The following is a 14,254-nucleotide window of genomic DNA, read 5'->3' on the forward strand; positions in this document are numbered from 1 at the left end:
GCATTATGTGATATTTTGTATCATTCCTATACAAACTTAACGAGAGTGACCTACCTGCAATCTTTACAATGGAAATTATCATATTAAGACTGATGTGTCTGTTGCAGAGCTATGCTATAAGCACCTCACCCCAAAAAAACATGAAGACCATCCATTTGCAAAAACATTTTATTTCGAAATAATTTTTACAAAGGCATTTTTGAAACTAAATGTAAATGTTATGGTGTTTAACAGACTTGTTTGTTGCTTACATTTCATTACTAGCCCTTAACCCTCTTAGCTCACAGTGCTTATGTGACCTAAAGCAGGGATGGGCTTTTATTTATTTTTTACTTACTGTTGCGAGTTAGAATAGTAGGATATACATTGCTTGACTTGGACTAAAATAGGTGCCGGTATTCATTTTGGGTGCCAGAACTGTTTATATTTAGGGGCAGGAGCACCACAATACTTTTGAGCTAATATTCTATAAGAGGGACAGGAGCTCAGGCAGTAGAACATTTGAGGTGCAAGTGCTCAGCACCGGTGAGCTCCTGCCTAAGTCAAGCACTGAGAATACACAAGGTGCATTTTGATATTTGGTTGTGCATCAGCAGTTTTTCTTTTTATGTCAGTCATTGATAGTCAGTGAATTAGCCCATGTCAGCTAAAAGTGTTTAGATAGCTGGCCACTAAACGAATGTAGCAATCTAAACTTGTTATCGTGGTCGGGGGGGGGATGTGGGTACGCAGACTCGCAACCAAATGCGGCCCCTCATGATGAGCAGATTTTTTTGTGGCCCCCACCCCCATCAAAGTTGCCCATCCCTGATCTAAAGGGTGTTGTAGAGATGGGAGATAGACAAAACTGTCCATAGAATAAGGAATTGGAATAATTAATTGGAATAATTAACTGTCTTTCTTGCTAATTTAAATTGACCGGTTCCCCTTGCAATTTTTTATGCTTTCAACATATTTGACAAATGAATGCAGAGAAATAAATAAACAGGTAGTTCAAATTCACCTAAAACCAACAGGTCTCATAAAAAGGACATGAGAAAAAAATATAATAAAAAGTCTAGAAAATAATAAATATGTAGTAGCTGCATGGGTGAGTTGTAACATTCTGAAATGGCGGGTAGAGGTTATGTAAGTGTAAGGTACCAGCAAGTTGAGAACCTTAAAGCTATCATGTTTTCATCCATGTCTGTGTGCAAGGGAGTTCACCGAGTTGCTCAGAGTAAAAAGTGGAGGGGTGTGGGGATGTAATGTGTCACTGTTGACGGGGTTAGGCATAGCCTGTTATGAAGAGGCTACCATTCGGATCCTCTCAGGGGGAGTCAGCAGGAGGTTCTTAGCTGCCTTGATGGTGTTCTTCATAAGCATGGCCACTGTCATGGGTCCTACTCCTCCAGGCACTGGGGTAATGAAGCTAGCCTTTTGCCTCACACCTACAAAGGTAGTGATAAAAGGAGAGAAAATGTTGCAGAGAAAATGTGTGTGAGAACACAGTACATGTTAGGATTAATGCAAAATTTGACAAATTGTGAAGTCTGTCTAGATTAGAAACTCGCACCTTCAAAATCCACGTCCCCTACAAGTCTGTTCTTGCCAGTCAGAGGGTCATGCACTCTGTTTATTCCAACATCAATGACGGCTGCTCCTTCTTTGATCATGTCTGCAGTGATGAGGTTTGGAATCCCTGAGATTAGGAGAGGGTTTAGAGGGAGATCAGTTAGTAAGGGACCACACACACACCGCATCCATGGCTGTAATGGTCATTTGTTCTAATTTCATATATTTTTTTAAATAATAAAAAAATATAAATTGTACACAATAAAGAAAATCAATTACGGGTCAATATCTAAATATTGCTCCCAGCGTTGAGCAAAGCTCAGAACATTTATATTCTTGATCTGACTGAGTTCTAAATTGCACCTGCCTCTACGAATGAGTGGAATCATGAACAGTGGTTTGTTCGTTATGTTCGCCTGCATCCCCCGGATATGCCCTTTTTAGCAGCACATTCAGCGCACTCTCAAATTGCTAACTCCGCCCTCTCACGGCACAGGCTGAGGGCGACGTGAAACAAACTACCCCAGCTTGCGAGATGCCGGACAAAAGGCAATTTAAAACCATCCCGCGACTCCTGCCATGTCTACAGACATCCCCCAAACAAACAAAAAACAACTCTCGGAGAATAAGTGCACAACTGCTAAATAGTCGCTTATAGATACAATACCAGTCAAACGTTTGGACACACCTACAGTTGAAGTCGGAACTTTACATACACTTGGGTTGGAGTCATTAAAACTCGCTTTTCAACCACTCCACAAATTTCTTGTTAACAAATTATATTTTTGGCAAGTCGGTTAGGACATCTACTTTGTGCATGACACAAGTAATTTTTCCAACAACTGTTTACAGACAGATTATTTCACTTGTTTCATTATGTTTGGAGGAAAAAGGGGGTCACTTGCAAGCCGAAAAACACCATCCCAACCGTGAAGCACGGAGGTGGCAGCATCATGCTGTGGGGGTGCTTTGCTGCAGGAGGGACTGGTGCACTTCACAAAATAGATGGCATCATATGAGGAAGGGAAATGATGTGGATATATTGAAGCAACATTTCAAGACATCAGTCAGGAAGTTAAAGCTGGGTCGCAAATGGGTCTTCCAAATGGACAATGACCCAAAGCATACTTCCAAAGTTGTGGCAAAATGGCTTAAGGACAACAAAGTCAAGGTATTGGTGGCCATCACAAAGCCCTGACCTCAATCCTATAGAAAATGTGTGGGCAGAACTGAAAAAGTGTGTGCGAGCAAGGAGGCCTACAAACCTGACTCAGTTACACCAGCTCTGTCAGGAGAAATGGGCCAAAATTCACCCAACTTATTGTGGGAAGCTTGTGGAAGGCTAACCGAAACGTTTGACCCAAGTTAAACAATTTAAAGGCAATGCTACCAAATACTAATTCAGTGTATGGAAACTTCTGAATTTTTACTAGGATTAAATGTCAGGAATTGTGAAAAACTGAGTTTAAATGTATTTGGCTAAGGTGTATATAAACTTCCGACTTCAACTGTACTCATTCAAGGGTTTTTCTTAATTTTTACAAATTTTTACATTGTAGAATAATAGCGAAGACATCAAAACTATGAAATAACACATATGGAATCATGTAGTAACCAAAAAAGTGTTAAACAAATCAAAATATATTTTCGATTTGAGATAATAGCCACCCTTTGCCTTGATGACAGCTTTGCACTCTTGCCATTCTCTCAACCAGCTTCACCTGGAATGCTTTTCCAACAGTCTTGAAGGAGTTCCCACATATGCTGAGCACTTGTTGGCTGCTTTTCCTTCACTCTGCCGTCCGACTCATCCCAAACCATCTCAATTGGGTTGAGGTCGGGGGATTGTGGAGGCCAGGTCATCTGATGCAGCACTCCATCACTCTCCTTCTTGGTAAAATAGCCATTTCACAGCCTGGAGGTGATTTGGGGCATTGTACTGTTGAAAAACAAACGATAGTCCCACTAAGCCCAAACCAGATGGGATGGCGTATCGCTGCAGAATGCTGTGGTAGCCATGCTGGTTTGTGTGCCTTGAATTCTAAATAAATCACAGACAGTGTCACCAGCAAAGCACACCCACACCATAACACCTCCTCCTCCATGCTTTATGGTGGGAACTACACATGCGCAAAATCATCCGTTCACCCACAAAGACACTGCGTTTTGAACCAAAAATCTCAAATTTGGACTCCAGACCAAAGGACAAATTTCCACCCGTCTAATGTCCATTGCTCGTGTTTTTTGGCCCAAGCAGGTCTCTTCTTATTTTTGGTGTCCTTTAGTAGTGGTTTCTTTGCAGCAAATCGACCATGAAGGCCTGATTCACACTGTCCCCTCTGAACAGTTGATGTTGAGATGTGTCTGTTACTTGAACTCTGAAGCTTTTATTTGGGCTGCAATTTCTGAGGCAGGTAACTCTAATGAACTTATCCTCTGCAGCAGAGGTAACTCTGGGTCTTCCATTCCTGTGGCGGTCCTCATGAGAGCCAGTTTCATCATAGCGCTTGATGGTTTTTGCCACTGCACTTGAATAAACTTTCAAAGTTCTTGAAATGTTCCGTATTGACTGACCTTCATGTCTTAAAGTAATGATGGACTGTTATTTCTCTTTGCTTATTTGAGCTCTTCTTGCCATAATATGGATTTGGTATTTTACCAAATAGGGCTATCTTCTGTATACCTCCCCTACCTTGTCACAACACAACTGATTGACTCAAACACATTAAGAAGGAAATAAATTCCACAAATTAACTTTTAAGAAGGCACACCTGTTAATTGAAATGCATTCCAGGTGACTACCTCATGAAGCTGGTTGAGAGAATGCCAAGAGTGTGCAAAGCTGTCATCAAGGCAAAGGGTGGCTATTTGAAGAATCTCAAATATAACATATTCTGATTTGTGTAACACTTTTTTGGTTACTACATGATTCCATATGTGTTATTTCATAGTTTTGATGTCTTCACTATTATTCTACAATGTAAGAAATTGTACAAAAACTTTTGACTGGTAGTGTATGTCAGACAGGTGGCTATCAGCCGGCAGAGACTTCTATTGCAGTAACGTTGAAGGGCTCTGGCTAGAATTACTTAGCTTCTTACTTCATCCTTCTAGCTGGCTAACGTTAAACGGAGCCTACCTCAGCAGGGGCAAAAAATAGGCTTCTACTGTAAGTTCTCATAATAACTTTGCTTTACAGAGAGTAGGCTACTGAGACAGACAGTGATGTGGCGCTCACTGGTAAGGCTGAGGCAAGCTGCAATGCATGCAGGAGGAAGCAGAGGAGACACTTGGGGTCAGGCCCCATGTGGGGTCCCTTGAGAAAATCTGTACTAATCTTTTCAAACAAGTTAGGAACTTATAAAAAAGAAGATATGCTTCAATATGAACATATCCACATGGCCCATCTTCCATATAAGCCTACATTAAAATGCAATCAAAATGCAAACAGTAAAGTTCAAAAAAATATGTTTAGTCGTTAATGCTATGTGTCAGTGTGAATCATCTCTCATATTTTCCCCCTTACAGGGGTATAACATTACAATTGTATAGCTAATAGGCAATGTGTTTTTTTGTAGATGGACTGAGGTGATTGAACCTACAGCAGCCATGCTAATAATGGCTGGGGGAATTTATGCTGCTCTCCAAATAGTATTGTAAAATTGTTTGAACTGTATAGAAATGCAGTAAATGAGCTTCACCTTTCAAAGTTGGTTTGCACTCGGTTGGCTAAGTACTCTCCGCCGGCAAACGCTACCGGTGTGTCCGTGCCTTAAGAGACCCACCCAGGACAAGCTACTCAAGAGATAGAGCCAGCTAGTAGTCACAAATTATAAACTTACAAATACAGTGAGGGAAAAAAGTATTTGATCCCCTGCTGATTTTGTACGTTTGCCCACTGACAAAGACATGATCAGTCTATAATTTTAATGGTAGGTTTATTTGAACAGTGAGAAACAGAATAACAACAAAAAAATCCAGAAAAACGCATGTCAAAAATGTTATAAATTGATTTGCATTTTAATGAGGGAAATAAGTATTTGACCCCTCTGCAAAACATGACTTAGTACTTGGTGGCAAAACCCTTGTTGGCAATCACAGAGGACAGACGTTTCTTGTAGTTGGCCACCAGGTTTGCACACATCTCAGGAGGGATTTTGTCCCACTCCTCTTTGCAGATCTTCTCCAAGTCATTAAGGTTTCGAGCCTGATGTTTGGCAACTCGAACCTTCAGCTCCCTCCACAGATTTTCTATGGGATTAAGGTCTGGAGACTGGCTAGGCCACTCCAGGACCTTAATGTGCTTCTTCTTGAGCCACTCCTTTGTTGCCTTGGCCATGTGTTTTGGGTCATTGTCATGCTGGAATACCCATCCACGACCCATTTTCAATGCCCTGGCTGAGGGAAGGAGGTTCTCACCCAAGATTTGACGGTACATGGCCCCGTCCATCGTCCCTTTGATGCGGTGAAGTTGTCCGGTCCCCTTAGCAGAAAAACATCCCCAAAGCTTAATGTTTCCACCTCCATGTTTGACGGTGGGGATGGTGTTCTTGGGGTCATAGGCAGCATTCCTCCTCCTCCAAACACGGCGAGTTGAGTTGATGCCAAAGAGCTCGACCACAACACTTTCACCCAGTTCTCCTCTGAATCATTCAGATGTTCATTGGCAAACTTCAGACGGGCCTGTATATGTGCTTTCTTGAGCAGGGGGACCTTGCGGGCGGTGCAGGATTTCAGTCCTTCACGGCGTAGTGTGTTACTAATTGTTTTCTTGGTGACTATGGTCCCAGCTGCCTTGAGATCATTGACAAGATCCTCCCGTGTAGTTCTGGGCTGATTCCTCACCGTTCTCATGATCATTGCAACTCCACGAGGTGAGATCTTGCATGGAGCCCCAGGCCGAGGGAGATTGACAGTTCTTTTGTGTTTCTTCCATTTGCGAATAATCGCACCAACTGTTGTCACCTTCTCACCAAGCTGCTTGGCGATGGTCTTGTAGCCCATTCCAGCCTTGTGTTATTCTGTCTCTCACTGTTCAAATAAACCTACCATTAAAATTATAGACTGATCATTTCTTTGTCACATTTTTACACATTTACATCATTTAGCAGACGCTCTTATCCAGAGCGACTTACAAATTGGTGCATTCACCTTATAGCCAGTGGGATAACCATTTTACAATATGTTTTGTCAGTGGGCAAACATACAAAATCAGCAGGGGATCAAATACTTTTTTCCCTCACTGTAAGAGAGAGACAGGTAGTATACAAGGTAAAGATATATCCTCAGTAGGAGGAGAGGATCCATACCTGCAGCAGCAACAACGATGTCTGCAATTCTTGTGTGCTGACGGAGCTGATCCTTTGGTGTGTAACGGTGAGAGATGGTGACTGTTGCATCACCTGCAGAACCAAAAAATAAGTAAATGCCAGGGCCATGATCCACAAATTCCATTTCAACTTCATCATTTCAGCTTTAAGTTAAAACTCAGTATTATCTTTATTACCCATTGTTAATCTACTTTGACATTATTAATAATAATCAATTAATAATAATTGATCGCAATTATATAGCATACACCCTATCACTGTAGCCCCTAAGTCATCCAGACTCACCCCCAGGCCTCTCATGGCGCCCATCTGAGTGCAGCAACATGGCAATGGGCATGCCCACATTCTTGGAGCGTCCCGCCACCACAACATTCTTCCCAAGGGTAGGAATTCCTGGGAAACAGGATTGAACAGTCAGTGACAGAGTTGTCATTATTTCCCCCATAACAGTCTAATTCCATTCATATAACAGAGGGAGGTGAGAGCTCCCCTCCCACTAGCTCACCTGTGCGTTTGATGATTTCCCAGACTCCCCAGGGAGTGGCGGGCAGCATGGTGGACTGGTCCAGGCACATGCGGCCCACATTGACCACGTGGAAGCCGTCCACATCCTTGCCAGGGGACACAGCATTACAGATGCGCCGCTCATCAATGTGTTCTGTGAGAAGACAGTGGGAATGATGGTTACAAGACAGTATGTAAATGGCTGTTCTACAGTAAATAGGGCAAAGGCCAAACCATTCAGGGATATGCAAGTATTAGCTATACATATTCAAAACAGCTTCAAACTGTCATTATTTATTTGTCTACAAGGGTTGTATAACTGTTTGCTCACCAAGAGCAATAACCCCCCTACCCATATGCCCTTTCCAATGCCATGCATCGTCTCCTCGCCCTAAAGCCACTCCTTACCTGGCAGAGGCAGCTGCACCAGCAGGCCGTCGACCCGGTGGTCTGTGTTGAGTTTGTAGATCAGGTCCATGAGTTCATCCTCAGAGATACAGGAGGGCTTCAGGATGGTCTCACTGCTGATACCTGCAGAGAAGAAGAAGAGGGAGGAATTATGAACCCATTCTATCCCAGATTAATATGAACAGGGACAGAGAGAGGGATGGTGACCAGGAAGAAAGAGGGAATTAGAAAGCCACGTTGAAAATTCATAGAGTAGTTTCTAAGTCAAGTATGCCCAGTATGTACACTGTTGTGCAACAGAATTCAGCTCCAGCACAGGTAAAGTGTGTGAGTGTGTTTACATACCAACATCAGCTGCAGCCCGGGTTTTATTCAGGACGTAGGAGTGACTGGCTGCATTATCTCCTACAAGGACCACGCTCAGGTGGGGTCTCCGGTTGCCAGTGGAGACCCACTGTTCAACATCGGCCCTGGCCTCCTCCCGGATCTGACAGGCCAACTTCCTGCCTGAGATGACCACTGCTTCCTGTCTAGAGAATCAGAGAGGCAGATGTTAGAGGACAGCAGAACATGTAAACAGCCAGGGGAACGTATACACTGGGGTGGGCACGTGATTTATAGTCCTGCAGACTAGTTGACAATCCCAAAGTGAGTGTGCATGGCAGTCTTAGCCAGCAAGGAGTGCTGGTAGGCAACCATGTAGGGTTCCCCATAAGCCAGCGATGGCAAAATACAGTCAAACCATGTACAGGGCTCCTGGTGTTACCCATGCATGAGAAGTGTGGCGGCTAAAAACAGCAATACACGAGTTACACTGTGGCCCATGCTATTAAATAAACTTATTGGAACCCCTGGCCTTTAAGTCAAGTTGTTGGCCTCGGTGTGGAGTGCCATTCACACTCACTTTGCCCAACTTCCAACGTGCACACAAAGCATGAACATAATGTTTTGGTCTGGGGTTTTTTGGTCTCCATAGGAGGACAACCTTGTTGGAAATGTGTTGAGTTCTCAGCAAACAGTTGACCACAGACCATGTTAATGAGTAGTTCATCTCTGACAGGATAGAGGGCATCACAACCAATGAGAGGTCTGCAGAATGCAGAAAGGACACATTAGGCCTTAACTTCCACCCAATGAATACACCTTTGTCAAAAATGCATGCACTTTTCACAACTTGCTGCCTACCAGACTAGTTCTCCTTCACACAGTGCCAGTACCATGATAGGGAAAGGATTGGCAGCAGACCCAAAGAATCAATACTGTCAGCTCTGAACTAGAACCCAAGCCAATGTGTTTTAACACATTTCCTAATTACCAATCAGCAAGGCTGTGCCAGCTCTGTTCCCAAGTATGGGCTTTGTCCTGAGTGTGAAATGTAAATAGAACAAACAATGCAACTTGTTTTGTGTTATGGTTTTATAAAGTAGGCTATGCTCATCTGAAGTGATGATAGGTAACTGTTCTGAAAAAACACTGTCCTATGTTGACCCTAACCTTCTACTCAATAAAGTGCATCTTAAATGTGCATGCTCCAAATGAGACTCATCTCGTGCTGGCTTAAAAGTGGCTAAATCAGTTGTGATGTTAGTCATGTGCATAGTCACAGTGCAAACACAGGCGTTTTTTGTTTCTGGATGATGTCTGGAACATTAATTATCCTAAGGAATGTGCTGCAGCAAGGCATGCCTCAAATAAAACATGGAATTAATCAAATACAGTGGGGAGAACAAGTATTTGATACACTGCCGATTTTGCAGGTTTTCCTACTTACAAAGCATGTAGAGGTCTGTAATTTTTATCATAGGTACACTTCAACTGCGAGAGACGGAATCTAAAACAAAAATCCAGAAAATCACATTGTATGATTTTTAACTAATTAATTTGCATTTTATTGCATGACATAAGTATTTGATCACCTACCAACCAGTAAGAATTCCGGCTCTCACAGACCTGTTAGTTTTTCTTTAAGAAGCCCTCCTGTTCTCCACTCATTACCTTTATTAACTGCACATGTTTGAACTCGTTACCTGTATAAAAGACACCTGTCCACACACTCAATCAAACTCCAACCTCTCCACAATGGCCAAGACCAGAGAGCTGTGTAAGTACATCAGGGATAAAATTGTAAACCTGCACAAGGCTGGGATGGGCTACAGGACAATAGGCAAGCAGCTTGGTGAGAAGGCAACAACTGTTGGCGCAATTGTTAGAAAATGGAAGAAGTTCAAGATGACGGTCAATCACCCTCGGTCTGGGGCTCCATGCAACATCTCACCTCGTGGGGCATCAATGATCATGAGGAAGGTGAGGGATCAGCCCAGAACTACACGGCAGGACCTGGTCAATGACCTGAAGAGAGCTGGGACCACAGTCTCAAAGAAAACCATTAGTAACACACTACGCCGTCATGGATTAAAATCCTGCAGCGCACGCAAGGTCCCCCTGCTCAAGCCAGCGCATGTCCAGGCCCGTCTGAAGTTTGCCAATGACCATCTGGATGATCCAGAGGAGGAATGGGAGAAGGTCATGTGGTCTGATGAGACAAAAATAGAGCTTTTTGGTCTAAACTCCACTCGCCGTGTTTGGAAGAAGAAGAAGGATGAGTACAACCCCAAGAACACCATCCCAACCGTGAAGCATGGAGGTGGAAACATCATTCTTTGGGGATGCTTTTCTGCAAAGGGGACAGGATGACTGCACCGTATTGAGGGGAGGATGGATGGTGCCATGTATCGCGAGATCTTGGCCAACAACCTCCTTCCCTCAGTAAGAGCATTGAAGATGGGTCGTGGCTGGGTCTTCCAGCATGACAACGAACCGAAACACACAGCCAGGGCAACTAAGGAGTGGCTCTGTAAGAAGCATCTCAAGGTACTGGAGTGGCCTAGCCAGTCTCCAGACCTGAACCCAATAGAAAATCTTTGGAGGGAGCTGAAAGTCCGTATTGCCCAGCGACAGCCCTGAAACCTGAAGGATCTGGAGAAGGTCTGTATGGAGGAGTGGGCCAAAATCCCTGCTGCAGTGTGTGCAAACCTGGTCAAGACCTACAGAAAACGTATGATCTCTGTAATTGCAAACAAAGGTTTCTGTACCAAATATTAAGTTCTGCTTTTCTGATATAAAATGCAAATTAATTACTTAAAAATCATACAATGTGATTTTCTGGATTTCGGCAGTGTATCAAATACTTGTTCTCCCCACTGTACATTTAGGCAGACAGTTGGAGGAAAGATTGTCTGCAAAAGCTAGGTTTATGTACACTACCAGTCAAAAGTTTGGACACACCTACTCATTCAAGGGGTTTTCTTTATTTGTACTATTTTTTACATTGTAGAATAATAGTGAAGACATCAAAACTATGAAATAACACATATGGAATCATGTAGTAACCAAAAGTGTTAAAGAAATCAAAATATTTTACATTTGAGATTCTTCAAATAGCCACCCTTTGCCTTGATGACAGCTTTGCACACTCTTGGCATCATCTCAACCAGCTTCATGAGGTATTCACCTGGAATGCATTTCAATTAACAGGTGTGCCTTCTTAAAAGTTAATTTGTGAAATGTATTTCCTTCTTAATGCGTTTGAGCCAATCAGTTGTGTTGTGACAAGGTAGGGGAGGTATACAGAAGATAGCCCTATTTGGTAAAAGACCAAGTCCATATTATGGCAAGAACAGCTCTAATAAGCAAAGAGAAACAACAGTCCATCATTACTTTAAGACATGAAGGTCAGTCAATACGGAAAATGTCAAGAACTTTGAAAGTTTCTTCAAGTGCAGTCGCAAAAACCATCAAGCGCTATGATGAAACTGGCACTCATGAGGACTGCCACAGGAATGGATGACCCAGAGTTACCACTGCTGCAGAGGATAAGTTCATTAGAGTTACCAGCCTCAGAAATTGCAGCCCACAGACACATCTCAACAGCAACTGTTCAGAGGGGACTGTGTGAATCAGGCCTTCATGGTCGATTTGCTGCAAAGAAACCACTACTAAAGGACACCAAAAATAAGAAGAGACCTGCTTGGGACAAAAAACACGAGCAATGGACATTAGACGGGTGGAAATTTGTCCAAATTGGAGACTTTTGGTTCCAACCGCTGTGTCTTTGTGAAACACGGTGTGGGTGAATGGATGATCTCTGCATGTGTAGTTCCCACCGTAAAGCATGAAGGAGGTGGTGTTATGGTGTGGGGGTGCTCTGCTGGTGACACTGTCTGTGATTTATTTAGAATTCAAGGCACACTTAACCACCAGCATGGCTACCACAGCATTCTGCAGCGATACGCCATTTAATCTGGTTTGGGCTTAGTGGGACTATCATTAGTTTTTTAACAGGACAATGACCCAACACACCTCCAGGCTGTGTAAGGGCTATTTTACCAAGAAGGAGAGTGATGGAGTGCTACATCAGATGACCTGGCCTCCACAATCCCCCGACCTCAACCCAAAATTGAGATGGCTTGGGATGAGTCGGACGGCAGAGTGAAGGAAAAGCAGCCAACAAGTGCTCAGTATATGTGGGAACTCCTTCAAGACTGTTGGAAAAGCATTCCAGGTGAAGCTGATTGAGAGAATGCCAAGAGTGTGCAAAGCTGTCATCAAGGCAAAGGGTGGCTACTTTGAAGAATTTAAAATATAACATATCTTTTGATTTGTTTAACACTTTTTAGATTACTACATGATTCCATGTGTTATTTCATTGTTTTGATGTCGTCACTATTATTCTACAATGTAGAAAATAGTAAAAATAAAGAAAACCCCTTGAATGAGTAGGTGTGTCCAAACTTTTGACTGGTACTGTATATATATATATATATATATTTTTTTTTTAAAGGTTGTCTGGTGTTCAACCTTCCCAAGTTCTCTCACGTCACCCCCCTCCTCCGCACACTCCACTGGCTTCCAGTTGAAGCTCGCATCCGTTACAAGACCATGGTGCTTGCCTTTGGAGCAGCGAGGGGAACGGCACCTCTGTACCTTCGGGCTCTGATCAGTCCCTACACCCAAACGAGGGCATTGCGTTCATCCACCTCTGGCCTGCTGGCTCCCCTTCCTCTACGGAAGCATAGTTCCCGCTCAGCCCAGTCAAAACTGTTCGCTGCTCTGGCACCCCAATGGTGGAACAAGCTCCCTCACGACGCCAGGACAGCGGAGTCACTCACCACCTTCCGGAGACATTTGAAACCCCACCTCTTTAAGGAATACCTGGGATAGGATAAAGCAATCCTTCTACCCCCCCCACACACACAGCGGAGTCGCTCACCACCTTCCGGAGACATTTGAAACCCCACCTCTTTAAGGAATACCTGGGATAGGATAAAGTAATCCTTCTACCCCCAAAAAAAAAACAAAAAATGAATGCATCAATTTGTGAGTCGCTCTGGTCTAGAGCGTCTGCTAAATGACGTAAATGTGCCCTTGAGCAAGGCACTTAACCCTAATTGCTCCTGTAAGTCGCTCTGGATAAGAGCGTCTGCTAAATGACTAAAATGTAAATGTAAAAATGTTAAACACATAGGATATGAAAAACAACTGTGAATACTGATCACTGTAGTTGTTTGGTGACCCCCATTTGTAACAACTGTCTGAATACTGATCACTGTAGTTGTTTGGTGACTCCCATTGGGAACTTGCTCGCCTATATGCAAGTGTTCTGTGCGATTTCATCAGCCATGTACCACTGCAATGATACCGGCATAACGTTAGGCGGCGCATTACGACGATCATTGATTCAAGACCACTCTTCGCTACAATGTATCGTTTAAAACGTTACATAATTGTCCTCAGGGCACAATCAGAAACGTTATATGCATAGAGACGGTCAGATGCCGGGATACGGTGACACATAGAAAACAAACGTAAGGGAAAGTGCCATAGACAAGCAGGAAATTAATACCTGGTAGGCTACCTTAAAAAGAAGAGGGCGCATTTTTCATATAGAAAGCAACCTATCATAGTTCACCAAGATAGATAAATAACAATAATCTATTTGATATCTTAATTGTATAGGATTACTAATACATACCTTGATGCTGACATATGTAGACTACACACTTGATGCTGCGATTGCTGGCATAATTTTCTCAGAGCCCTCAGCGTTGCCATGTTTACTGATCTAGATAGGCTAAGTAATCCAACAATGAGAAAGGTGAGAGAGAAGTGAGGGAGATTGAAAGAGGAAGCAAGCCCGGTCTGACAAACAGACCACCGTCTGTAAAAAAAAAGATAGATACGGCTCGAGATGTTTTAAAGGCTTAAGTCCCCCCGCCCGCATATTGTATCTACGTCAGTTTCCAGGCAAAATGGCCACACCTCTAAATGCAAAGCTGCCGAACCCTCCTCGAACCTGGTGGCAGCAGTGCTTTCCTTTACCTCACTCACTACCCTGGCTTATGTTCTGAAAAACTACCCTTGACTAGTTCGAGTTCACCACTGAAAACCATAGAAAAGTA

General features: G+C 43.2%; 1 protein-coding gene across 1 annotated transcript; it reads right to left on the minus strand.

The window, feature by feature from the left end:
- Window positions 1-152: 152 nt before the first annotated feature.
- Window positions 153-14,103, minus strand: mthfd2 (methylenetetrahydrofolate dehydrogenase (NADP+ dependent) 2, methenyltetrahydrofolate cyclohydrolase). Its single transcript, XM_041836334.2, has 8 exons — window positions 13,828-14,103; window positions 8,142-8,326; window positions 7,797-7,919; window positions 7,390-7,542; window positions 7,170-7,277; window positions 6,864-6,956; window positions 1,556-1,681; window positions 153-1,430 (listed from the first exon to the last, which is right to left on the minus strand). Exons 1-8 carry the CDS (start codon window positions 13,905-13,907, stop codon window positions 1,282-1,284), a joined length of 1,017 nt encoding a protein of 338 aa, XP_041692268.1. The 5' UTR covers window positions 13,908-14,103; the 3' UTR covers window positions 153-1,281.
- Window positions 14,104-14,254: the final 151 nt, after the last annotated feature.

This window comes from Coregonus clupeaformis, chromosome 18 (assembly GCF_020615455.1).
Source record: "Coregonus clupeaformis isolate EN_2021a chromosome 18, ASM2061545v1, whole genome shotgun sequence".
Classification (NCBI taxonomy): Eukaryota; Metazoa; Chordata; class Actinopteri; order Salmoniformes; family Salmonidae; genus Coregonus; species Coregonus clupeaformis.

Coding starts and splice junctions, on each gene's coding strand:
- mthfd2 (XM_041836334.2), bottom strand. CDS start 13,907: ATGGCAACGCTGAGGGCTCTGAGAAAATTATGCCAGCAATCGCAGCAT. Junction 6,957..7,169: donor GCGCCATGAGAGGCCTGGGG/GTGAGTCTGGAT, acceptor TTGGTTCTGCAG/GTGATGCAACAGTCACCATC. Junction 1,682..6,863: donor CATCGTTGTTGCTGCTGCAG/GTATGGATCCTC, acceptor TCCTAATCTCAG/GGATTCCAAACCTCATCACT.